The 13,097-nt window shown below is 36.2% G+C and overlaps 1 protein-coding gene across 2 annotated transcripts in view; it reads right to left on the bottom strand.

The window, feature by feature from the left end:
- The window catches only part of LOC102602525 (serine/threonine-protein phosphatase 4 regulatory subunit 3), a 60,227-nt gene that overhangs the window by 21,273 nt on the left and 25,857 nt on the right, over positions 1–13,097 (bottom strand). Inside the window, exons 9-17 of one of the 2 annotated variants that reach the window (XM_006355328.2) lie at positions 10,405–10,504; positions 10,249–10,326; positions 8,089–8,153; positions 7,886–7,954; positions 7,730–7,807; positions 7,567–7,662; positions 4,234–4,304; positions 4,000–4,077; positions 3,791–3,881 (exon numbers count right to left, since the gene is read on the bottom strand). In XM_006355328.2, the coding sequence (XP_006355390.1) occupies positions 3,791–3,881; positions 4,000–4,077; positions 4,234–4,304; positions 7,567–7,662; positions 7,730–7,807; positions 7,886–7,954; positions 8,089–8,153; positions 10,249–10,326; positions 10,405–10,504 (726 nt within the window). The remainder of the gene's footprint in view (positions 1–3,790; positions 3,882–3,999; positions 4,078–4,233; positions 4,305–7,566; positions 7,663–7,729; positions 7,808–7,885; positions 7,955–8,088; positions 8,154–10,248; positions 10,327–10,404; positions 10,505–13,097) is intronic. The other variant, XM_015312339.1, reaches the window with a different exon arrangement.

Genomic DNA, 13,097 nt, shown 5'->3' on the forward strand with positions numbered 1-13,097 from the left:
ACTTACGGATCGTAGATCCATCGACGGTCCGTAAGTCAGTCTCATGGATTGAAGACGCGTACCTAAACAAAACTTTCCTTAATTCGTTTTCCTTTTAATTTAGGATTTTTTTTCTATAAATATGGCATGTAAACCTCGTTTTTGGGGGTTAGACATTATTATTCTAGTTTTACTTTGTAACTTTGGAGATTAGTTTTGCAACCCTAGCAATTATTGATTTCCCAAGTGCGTTTTGAAGATTTTGATTTTGCAATTCAAGTAAAATTTCTGGGTTTATTATTCTCTCTACGTAAGTTCATGATTTCTTCATCTAATATTATGAATTGTGTTCTTGCTATTATGGGTAACTAAACTTCACAACTAGGGTTGTGGGATCCATGAGCGATTAACAAAGTATGAATAGTAAATAAGTAATTCTTGAATAGTGTTTTGCATGCATTGATAATTCTTTCGTTTAAAAGTCTTTTTAACGAGTGCACGCGTTAGAACTCGCCTTGTTGCTACTTGCCGGATCAAGGAGGTAATCAACAAGAAAAGAATTATCAACATAGATTTAGTGTGATACTATCTAATAGGCTAGTGTCGATTGGTGCGAAGTAATAACTAAGCCAAACATCGATTATGATGTCTAATATGAGGTAAAGGTAAGGGTTAGTAAATTATACACACGTAGCCGGATCAAGGTGCGGGGTGAAATTCTTTAGATGCCGGATCAAGGATTTAGAGATACCTAACTTATCACTTTGCATGTAATACACTAGGAAAGAATTGTTGTTACTAGAATTACTGCGTTATGAGCTTGTGGTGAACACGGATACCCTAGTTAATTCTCTCATCTTGATAAAAAAACCAAAATTAACTTTTGTTTATTGATTATTTACTGAACTCTTACAATTTGTTTCACAAATCCCCCCTTTTATTTCTTGTTTCTGGAAGTACTTTGGCTAATTGAATATAATTGTTGGTTAAAGTAAAATCTAAACCATTTTCCTCGTGGGATCGACCCCAACCTACAAGTTGGGTTCTTTACTTGATAACGATCGCTTATACTTCTTTAGGGAGGTGTAATTTGAGCGTATCACAAACAAACCCCACCCCCTCTCCTCTTCCTTTCAGTGCCATCAAACAACCCAGTTAGGGGTCGTTTGGTAGAAAAATCAATAATGCAGGAATTAGTAAAGTAGGGATTAGTAGTGCAGGGTATATTTTTTATCAAGTGTTTGATTCATTGCTTCTGACATCATCTTGTGTTTGGATTAAAATTCTACAAAAAGCTTCTTTCCAATTATACCCTTGCATTATTGTAGTGAGATTTTCTATTTTATGTAATCGGTAGATAATTGTCGGACAATATTATATTTTTATGGCCTTCTAAGTAGCTAGGAGAAGAACAATTTTGTTGTCATGTTTGCTATTTTCTCACTTGAATTATTGGAGGGTAAACAATTGTTATCTTAATAAATTAATCACTTAAAAACGTTAATTTTCAATTTAGAATAGATAGACCATCTACTTTAAAATCGAAAAGACGGTAAACAATAGTAAAATCGAATGAATCATCTACATTTACATATAAAATTGCAAGTTGTAGTTTTAATATGTATGCAATTTATAAATTGCTCAAAATACAAACAATTAGAAACCACATATAAACCAACAAATAATATATTCAATTAAGATTACAAACGTCATGTGGTGATATATTTGTCTTTTCAATTAGTAAAATGTTAAAACAACTAACATTTTAAATATTGTATTGATATGTATTGCAATTATTTATTAACAAACAACTCTCTCTAAATAATAAAATTTGTAAGCTAATTTATTTAAATAAATTTACTAGTACAAATATAAAACATAAAATCAAGAAAATAAATAAAATGATTTGAAGGATATTTTTGTCTTTACATGGATAATCTCATGGTATTAAATCCAATGTATTACTAATACCACCACATGAAATGTATTAGTAATACCTCCTCTAATACCATGTAGGGTGTATAATTAATCCATGGATTAGTTATACTTATGCCCAAAAATTCTACCAAACATAGTACTAAATAATACCATACATAATACATGGACTATTTCTCCTAATACCTCCTACCAAACGACCCCTTAATACACAACTCTTTTTTGGAGGGACAGTCGTACTATTTCTTTAATGCAGTAGAAGAAAGCTAGTCTGCTAAAACTACATTCAACAACAACACCTGAATTAGTTCAGATGAATCTTGGCAACCTTAAAGACACAGAAAATCACCTCTTTGAGACAATGGAATGTTCACTTAAGGGGACAGAATCATTAAACAACACAGTTATATTGAGATAATCTGAGGCAAACTCACTATCATAAAGAAATTTGGTCGGAGGGTGGAACACAACAAAGAGATGGGAGTACTTAGAAGTATCTCTAAACTGGCAAAAAGCCCTAAAAATTAATTTGACAATATTTTCTAATAATATATCTCTCGTATCAAACACCCTTTTCTATTCTATTTTTGAAACTGGTATCTTTGTATAGGTATGTTGGCCACCTCGAAGACACCTGAAACTTAAGTAATTACAGTAATCCTATGAAGTCAACTAACTGTACTTAATATTCTATACATTATTACTCTTTACACCAAAAACATAAAGAAGTGATGACATTCCATTTGGGTTTAGGTATGAAGCTCACTTTGCCTTTAAAAATTCTATCATTTTTTTTCCTTCCAAGTGTTCCACCAGATGCAGGCTCGCACTGTTCTCATTGATATTTTCTGACTCTTGCTACCTCCCCTCCTAATCCAACAGCTTAAAAGGTCAGCAGAGAACTCTAGCATAGACCAATTCACCTTAGCAATATTGATGAATAAGGCCCACACTTGTGTTGTAACTTTACAATGTAGTAAAAGGTGATTGTTAGTCTCTTTTGCCTCCTTACATTATGAGCATCTTGAAGCTATGAAGATATCCCTTTTCTGCAGTGCTTCACACTAACCAGGTGAAACATTTCACCTTAGTTGGTGCCATATTCATATGGTTTTCCAGGGGCCTATTGACCTCTTCTCGCTTCGTTGAAGCAAGCCCTCCTCGCTTTTTTCCGCTTCTCGCTTCCCAAAACACTGCTTCTTCATATTCCACAGCCAAATCAGCCTTCTGAAACTGTTCATCTTCAGTTAGTGGTCTCTGCTGTTGGATAAGATCCAAATTACCAGCTTGTGACAATATTTATTTTTTGCTTCCTTCCAGTCTTTGATTTTCCTTTTATAAGACTCGGCTTGGCAGCTAGCTTGAAGTCTGTTCTTCATGATACATTTAAAGAAGTCCACCACTCCTGCACTTGACTCCTGAAACCCCCCACATAAAGCCACCATTTTCAAACTTAAAGTACATCTTAAAATTCCAATCCCCACAAGACAACATAATTGGATTATGATCTATCCCAAATTTGGCAATACACTTAGGTTGATCTGTTGAAACATTTCATCCCACAGCAACAAGTAAAGGAATCTATCAATACTGGAAGCACATCTGCTATTTTCACCCCCTCTCCAAGTATAGGATCCCCCAAATAAATGAGGATCAACAAGAATAACCCATATTCAAGTGTTTTTTTGGTGTGCTTCAAAATTCTGTGAAAATAGGTTTCAACATGGATCTTTCCATGGTATGACTTGGATGATTCCGTGTCTCAAGTCTTAGGTATCCTCAACTATAGCAACACTGGTATAGCCTCATATCAGCATCAAATGCTGCCAGTATTGAATTGAAAAAACAAAACAAAGAGAAATCCAATACTACTCACCAGAAGTCCAAAAAGAGTAAGACCTTCCTGACGAATTACATGAGACCGAAGAAGATTTGGGTCCTGATTCAAAAGAATCAGAATGTCTGTCCTGCATCCATTAGAATTTTTTGTAATAAGAACTTCAGAGGGGAACACAAGGTGCATGCACACAGTACAAGAAAAGAAAAAGAATCTACTTGCTGAAGGTTAATGTTATGGTCCATTACCCCATCAACACAAGCTTTTTGTCGGAGCTCTGCAAAATATCAACTATAATATCGAACATGCCCTCATTAACAAGATCCCTGCAACCATTAACATATTTCCAGTTCTATCACCCACAAACCATAATTCGAGAAAAGTTCACTTGCCAGAGAGTAACAGATCTAAAATTAAAACAATCATCTTCATGCATACAGGACAACCATTTCTAGAACAAAGGAAAAGCCTGTGATGCATACCTGAGTAGCCGAACTTGCTGGACCATCTGTAAGCTCTTACTCAACGTGCAAAACTCATGCAAAAAGTGTATCTAATACAATAGGAAAAAGAAAAAGAAGAATCAATAACCATATGACCATGAGACCACTACTACTCAGAGGTTTCCTACCCAAACAACAAAAAAGAAGCAAAATAATAGGTACATATCCGAACTTGAAGAAGATACTAACATGTGCTATGTAAAGAGCAGCAAGTACATGATGTACCTTTAAGGACATCATAAGTGCAATGTCTAAGCAGTTACGATTTATTTGTATAAAGTAATGTGAAATTTTATTGAAAACAGCCAGCAATAAGGATAAGCTGGCTCAAAGTTACATCCGGAACAGACATTTCAATGAGTATAACGAGCTAAAAAATCAAACATTGCCCCGGTATCATTTACATCATCATCAGCCATTTTGCACCTAAAGCCAAGCAATGATATACATCTTGACTTAATATTGACAATATTATCCTAGTGTTTCTTTCTTTCCAAGTTGTCCACTAGACTACAGCTGGAATGTTGTTCCAACAAAGCAGTTAGGAATTGTAGAGGGAGGAACAGAACATAACAGTTGTCTTCTTGCATTTGACATTAAAAATACTATATGGCATTCTAATTTCACCTAGATAAGTGAGTATAAATGTGTTCAATTGTGTGGCCACCTCATCTAAGAGCTTAAACTGCTGAATGGAGCATGCTTTGGTTACTTAATTATGTTTTCTGTCAACTCTTATGTGTGGGTCTGACACTTTTTCTTGACCAAGCATGTGAAAATTATTTATGATGGTGAGACTTGAACTCAAACATCCACCTACTCCAATACCATATTGAATTGTATAACCACCTCATTTAAAAGATTAAACCTTTAGAGAAGATACGATTGTATTCACTTAACTATGTCTTAACACGCCCCCTCCGCCTTGGGTTGACATCTACGGTGTGGACAATAAGACATGAGAGCCCAAGATAAGGTAAAATAGAACAGGAACATGTCATCCCCTAATATAGTCCTTGGGCCTAACACAACCCAAAAACATAGTCCATGAGGTGATTATTGCCAAAATTCTTTTTAAAAAATTGAATTTTGAAAGAAGAAAAGTTCCCAAATAGCTAAATGTCAAGTCCAATGTGTAGGTCACTATTATTTGAATGGCGGAATTAAGTTCATCAATAGTTTTCAACTTATCTCACAAAAAAAAAACTTCCGCTATTGATGCGTGAATATCTGCCGAGGTGATATCTCAAGAAAAAATTGAATGCAACCACCAAAATGGTCTTTATTACAAGAAAGAGATGCACCATATTTTATTTTCTTGTTTCAATGAAAACAATATAGCATACATTGCATGACCTTCACAGGTTTAAATAGCAGATTTAGCTCACATTGACGGTTTATTTTACCTCTTAAAAGAAAGACTCAATTACATTGTCAGCATGTATAGATACGTGTGAAGACATTTTACAGTGGGTAGTTCACAAATAATTTGATTTTGGAAGCAGATCTTGCCAAGAAAAAAAAGATCTTGGAAATGCGCTGGAGCAAACAGAGTTCCACCATCAAGTTTAGAACCAACAGAATCTGTGAGCTTTCAAATTGATCTTACCATGTTGTGAGACAGTGACTAATGTAGGGAGGAATTAACCTGTTTGATTTCTGAGTTCATTCAATAAACTGATACTTAAGGACTGAAAGCAAGGATTCTACTTCTGATTACATACATGATATTTTAGCGAGTCCAGCAATAACAGATATGACTTCTCAAATGAAGAAGATTTCCATATCAGTATGAAAGCACAAACTCTATAGTAAGAGCCAGTTTGGATTGGCTTAAAAGTTGGTCAAACCTACTTCTAAGTCATTTTTAGCTTTTGGAAGTGTTTGGCAAAGTTAAAAATAACTTAAACTAAGTTTAAAATGACTTAAAAAAATGTTTAAAAACCAAAAGTAGGACTCCCCCTACTTTTTATTTTTCGACTTAAAAGTCATTTAAGTTTGACTTTTTATTTTTTGACTTAAAGCTACTTTTTTCCAGCCAATCCCAACGGGCTCTAAGTATGCTGGAGGGTCCAAAGAAAAAGACTAGTTTAGCTTTTACAACTATAAAGTAATATTTCACCAATTATTTTTCTATCCTCATATAAGAGAACAGAAATTAAGACTACAATGTTGCCTTCCCTTCTTTTTTTAACTGATGAATCATTTAGTACCAATGGTTCACGGTTCGAAACTATGTGGATAACAGACTCGTCCCTCTATCCTTATTCACCTAAATATTACTCCCTATGTCCCAATTTTATGCAACACATTTTGCTTTTCAAGAATCAAATTTCTTAATTTTGTACACATGAATCTTTAAAAAAAAATTTATCTTTTTTTACATATTTTTAGAAACTACGTAAAAGTCAAGGCAAGTCAAAAATAACTAATATGCATATGAAATAATTACGGTCAAAGAATAAACCGTTGGGACTCTCGAAAGCTGAACACTGTCAAAGAAATTGGGACGGAGGGAGCAGGCTTTTGTCTGTGGCAGGGTTCGAACACATGAATTGAGCATATCCAACACATCACACACTGCGCTCTTACCACTAAACCAAAGCCCTGTGAGATTGGCTTCCTTGTTTCTCAACCTCAACAAATAGAGAACCTTCGCTTTCACATATTTCAGTAGAGAAAACAATGTGCAGCCAATATTTCATGCATGACAAAACAATTAAATATTCACCCCTTCTACTTCGACCAAAAGTTTTTCTAGTGTGTAGAACAAGGGGAAAAATGGATTGACTGCAAAGGGTAACACCTAAGTCCATTCTCACCCACATCACTACACAGAAAGCATAGAATTTAACGAAAAAATGACATACCGACATACAATAGCACATACTAAATGTCCATGCACACTGAAACAGGTAAAAGCAACTATCGGGAACTAAAAGGACAATGAAACTAGATGCTCATTCTTTTTTTGATTTGCACCGGGTGTCCGAGTCTCTTTGAGCCCCGACTAATCCCGGGGGTGCACAGGCCCTCGGCAAGGAGTTTCCCGCAAGTGCACCACGGTTAATTCAGGTTTTACCCAGTCCGATGGCCCTCGGAAATTGTTTGCACCCAGTGGGTTTCGAACTTGAGACCTTGAAAGGGAGCAAACCCCAAGGCTCAAGTCAATTGCCAGCAGGCCAACCCCTGAGGGTTAACTAGATGCTCATTCTTATAAAAGAGTTAGTAAATATGAAAAATAGCCAAATCCAACAGAATCATGTTTCAAAAGACATGAAAAAAAAATTTGTCTCCACTAAGATTCTTTACCAAATTTTTCTTTGATTCTGCAGAAGTAGAAGGTGACCTCAACTTCGCAAATAATTCCTGAATAAAGGTATTATCATCTTTCAGGCGAGATACAACCTGTATCAAAATCAAAAGGTCAGTGGACTGTAAGCATGAGATTGAGCTTAAGTTACTAATATCTTACCATTGCATTGTTCGAACTGATTATGGAATTGAGATTTGCTATTGTTATCTCATCCAACATTTGAGACAACACGACATCCTGAAATTAGTGACAAAACCAGTAAGTTCCATTCATGTTACATGCCAAAGCTTATAAGAGTACAGGATCATATTATACCTTTAGATAGCCAACTCTATAAGTTTGACGTATCTTTGAAAGGACTACCGAATCTTTGATAGGTATAGCCTATCCCATGCATCCAAAAGGGGGGGAAATTATCAGTAAATTCAAAGAAAACTTGCATTGAAACACCTCTGTCCATATTACTCAGATATTCTCAGCTGGAAACAACTAAGGGATCCGAAAATTTCATAAGATACCTCCTTATATACGACGTGCTCCTTCAAAAAACTGCGATGGTGGATATGTGGTGCCTCTGGGTCATCTGTAGACCAAATTTCAGGTCAATTATTCCAGAAACAAACTCAAGAAGTAGCCGGATAAAAACTTTAAAATTACTTAAGGGACGTAGCAGCAATCCCTATTTTACAGATTACATGCATATCAAGGATCCTACTTGCATAAAACTTGAAATTATTCACCAAAGAACAATGAAAACCAGAGGTCTCTAATACCAACACAAATAAGAATTCACACATTCAGAAGAAGATGAACGTAGTGAAGATGAGGATACTTAAGTGGATGTGTGGGGACACTTAGGAGAGATAAGGTTAGGAACAAAGATATATGAAGTAAGATGGGAGTGGCCTAAGTGGTGGACAAGATGCGGAAAGCAAGGCTAATATGGTTTGGACATGTAAAGAGGAGCATAGATGCCCCAGTGAGGAGGTGCAAGAAGCTGACTGTGATAGGTTTAAGCCGAGGTAGAAGTAGACCCAGGAAGAGTTGCGGAGAGGTGATTAGACATGACATGACATGTCTTTAGTTTCCCGAGGACATGACCCTAGATAGGAAAACATGGAGGTCAAGAATTAGCGTAGAGGGTTAATAGGTAGTCGAGCGATTTCTCTCTGTCCAGCGGGAAAGCTTGGCTCTATCTTACAGCACCTTGTCTGCTCCCTCTTCTACTTAACAAGATCATTATTATTATTCTATTCTTATCTTATTTTTCAACTGCATTACTATTATTGTTGTTTTTACTTGGGTTATCTTTTCTATTTTTGTTTGTACTTTTCTTTTCTGCAATACTCTTCCACCATAACTTTTACTCTTGTATTTGTCAAACCTATTTTTGAAAATGTTTTTCTTGAAACGAGGGTTTACTGGAATCAACTTTTAAACCTCACACAAGATTAGAGCAAGGAATGCGTAAACCCTATCCTCCCCAAACTCTATTGGTAAGGGTCACACTAAGAATGTTGTTGTTGGATATTCTAAAGCATCACGAAGAATAGACAAGGAAAACCTATCAGTTGTGTATGGAGCACCAATAAACTTGATCGCTCATTTTTTTAATGAAACTTGATAACTCATTTACTCTAGTAGATAATGTCATCAAAGATCATTTCACTTTGTTTCATAAATTTCAACATTCCATGACCGCAATTTACAATGAATAAAGCCACGTCACAACAAAATGCATGTAATTTGTGGCTCAACTTCCAAAAAGTAAATGCAATACTTTTATCCTATTTAGAGCATTATATACATTTATCTACTTCAATCAAGATGGCATGAAGTTATATTGGGAAAGGTAGTGTGGCCTCCATGGAGAACAAGATGAGGGAACCGAGGTTGAGTGATTCGGACATGTGAAAAGAAGGTGTGCGGATGCCCCCGTAACAAGGTGTGAGAGGTTGGCAGCAGGAGCAAAGCGAGATAGAGGTAGGCCGAATAAGAACGAACTGGGGGAGGTGATTAGAGGTGATTAGACAGGATATGGCAAAACCTCATTTTACCGAGGACATTAACCTGAATAAGAAGATATGGAGGCTGAGGATTAAGGTAGAAGGATAGTAAGTAGATGAGTATTGTTGCACCTTATGTGGGAGAGGGAAAGGGCTAGCTTCCTCCTCTTTGCTTCTTAGTATTAGTAGTATTATTTAGCAGTCGCGCATTCTCTTGTTCTTCAATGTATATTATTATGAGTTGCTTCCTTGCTTTGTCTCTTTCTCTTTTTGCTACCATATTTGTCTAGCAAACCTGCTTCAAAAATTTTATCTTTCGAGCCGAAGTTCTATCGAAAATTGCCTCTTTACCACAAAAAGTAGGGCTAAGGTCTGTGCACATATTACCCTCTCCATACCCCACTTGTGGATTGGAATGGGTATGTTGTTGTAATCAAGACGACATGAGAATCACCATAAGAGTAGGAATCCAATCTCAAGAAGATTTAATCCGAACCTAAACCAAAACACAAGAATCTCCATGGGGAAAACTAAGCTGTCCCACATTTTTTTTTGATAAGGTCAAAATTGCCCCATATTCAAGCTACAACAGTCCTTAAAGAGAAAGGAGAACCCTATCAAGATAAAAATGGATCATTTCAACTGGAAACAGAAAGTAGATGACAAACTTACATTCAAGGCATCCAACAATATCCAAAATCAACTCATCACTAAATATTTTTTCAAAGATCTGGGAACTATTGAGCAAAACTGCAGAAACCATAAAATCGTAAAGCTACTGAAATATAAGTATTAAACAAATATTGATAAAAAGCAGGCAATACTAACTAATTCCTCTAACTATTTTGAAAATGATGTGAAGACTGTCAACATTCTCCAGGTCTTCACAGATTCTGAATAAATCCATCAGCTTTCCGAAAAAATCTTGCTGCACGAACAAGAAATATCAACTCAGACGATTCAATTGTAGAAACTGAAAACAAGAAAAAAGAACAAACGGCAGAAACAAGTAGCTTTTACTATGGAGAAATACTATGCAACTGACTTCTCTTTGATTCTGTGTTCCTTTTTTGCTTCTTTTTTTTTTTTGGAAAGGGAGGGTGTTTGCCTTGCATATAGTGAAATAACTTACTGGGTGCAGGTAAAACAAACTTGTGTTTTCCTTGAGGATTTTTCCACAATAAGGAGCTAACATATCCAAAGCATCGGTGTTGTCAAAGGTGCACTTAAGCCCGAAGCAAAGCTCAAAACATGTTGAGTGGCGAACGCTTCGCGTCACTTGATGTGCGGTTCAATGGCGCCATCAAGGCTCTAAGACAAGATTTTGCTTGTGAATGAGCATTTCCTTGAGAGGGGACACTAGACAATTGATATTTCACTTTATAATCAATTTCTTTGTCCATATATTGGTTATTCATGCTTATAATTATTAGTTTTGGACTAAAAATAGATATTTGTATTTTTTTCTCCATTTGCGCCCTTTTGCATTAAAGCCCGCGCTTTATTTGCGCTTAAAGCTTCAATGAACCTTAAGAGTTTTTTTTCCTCTTTTCTCTTTTGATAACACTGCTAAGCGTTTCAATCTACGAAATCTGAAAACAGTTTGAATTCTAGAATGCTGAAATGATAGTCACAAATACCTTTTAAAATAGAGGAAGTAAAATCCAGATTAATTCTGCAAATGAATTTCTTTTTATACCCGAAAAATCTCTAATATCCAGTGGCGCACGGTTCGAAACTCGATTGGATAATGGGCACACCCTCTACCCTTATCCACTTAAATATCATGTCTTTGGCTACAACAGGGTCCGAAATAGCGACATGCACCTAACCCAAAAAACACACACTACGCTCTTACCACTAGAGCGAAGCCTTGGGCCTTCTCGAATGAAAATTTTGTGGAATGGAACCAGCTGATGATTGCATGAGCCCTTTTTCAAGTAGTGCCTAAAGGTGGGATTACATGAAGACAGGATAGACAGAGTATTGGATAGCTTTTCTTACCTGACCACCACACAACATGACCAATTTAAATGGACTTGAAAAATCAACTAGCAGCCATGCTTTTTTAATGACAACTAGCAGCCATATTTTAATATCCCAACTTCTCAAATGAGACAATTTATTATGACTCATCATCATAAGTAAAGTTCCTTGCACAAAGTCAAACGTGATGTGATAAATAATTGATTCTAACAAAAAGAAGATGCATTTAAAATGTCTTCCTTCTTTTTTTTCCGAAACTGGTAACTTGTATTCCTCAGCATTAAGGGCAATGTTGGCCACCTCCAAAAAGTAGTAACAGATAAGGGAGGGATAAAAAAGAAACATAAATACTTACAAAGAACCTATGAAACCACTAATTGGATTTCCTCTTCTATATTTCGTTCTTTACACCAAAAACCTAAGGAAGTAATTACTTTCCATTTAATCTTTTGTATTGAGCATTCTTTTTCTTCAAAAATCCTCTAATTCCTTTCCTTCCAAATATTCCACCAGATACAAGCAAGTATCATCCTCCACCACTTCTTTTGACTCTTGCTGCCCCCCCTTCTGATCCAACAACTCAATAAGTCTGATGTGTGTTCTGGCATACACTTGTTTAGGCTAGCTAAATTTAAGAATAAAGCACATACTTGTGTTGTTACATTGCAATGCAAAAATAAGTGTTTGCTGGTTTCAGTGCCTCTTTGCATAGTTAGCATCTAGAGGCTATGTTGATCCCCTTTTATGTACTGCTTCATGAGTCAAATAGGCTCTCCTAGCTACCAACTAGACAAAACACTTCACTTTAGTGGGAGCCACACTCTTCCAAACAACACTCCATGGCCCTGTTACCCTTCAACCAGTTACCGATAGACCCCACTTATACAATCTGTTGACAGAGAATCTTCCACCTGGATGTTTTCTCCATAATAGACTGTTTGTTTCCAAATTAGTGCCTGGAAAGCCTTCTATCATATTCAGTAGTTCAATTACCTCTTCTATCTCCCAGTCATTTAACAACCTTCTAAATACCAAATTCCACCCTTGTTGAGACCACAACTCACTGTTTTTGCTATCCGGATGCACACTGATAAAACAAAGTCCAGGAAACAAACTTTGAAGAGATCCTTGACTAGTCGAGTCTTCTTTCCATCATAAAACCTTATCCCCTTCCCAACTTTAACTTGTATATTAACTTCTAGAGCTGACCAAAAGCTTCTGATAGTCCTCCATACTCCAACTCCATAAGTGGTTGTTACTTCACTTGAACACTATTCCCCTTCTAGGCCAAATTTGTGTTGTATCACCTCTTTCCATAGTGCATGCTCCTCTTGGTTGTACCTCCATAGCCACTTGCTCAGCAGACTTTAGTTCAATAACTAGAGCTTCCTAACTCCCTAACCCCCACAATTCCACCCTTATTGAACTTCTGCCCATTTTACTAAATTGAAACTGCTCTCAATTTTATTTCCTTGCCAAAGGAAATTCCTTCTCAAAGCATCTAGAATTTTGATCACCTCACCAGGTATAGGGTA

The sequence above is a fragment of the Solanum tuberosum genome, unplaced genomic scaffold, assembly GCF_000226075.1.
Source record: "Solanum tuberosum cultivar DM 1-3 516 R44 unplaced genomic scaffold, SolTub_3.0 scf00200, whole genome shotgun sequence".
Classification (NCBI taxonomy): Eukaryota; Viridiplantae; Streptophyta; class Magnoliopsida; order Solanales; family Solanaceae; genus Solanum; species Solanum tuberosum.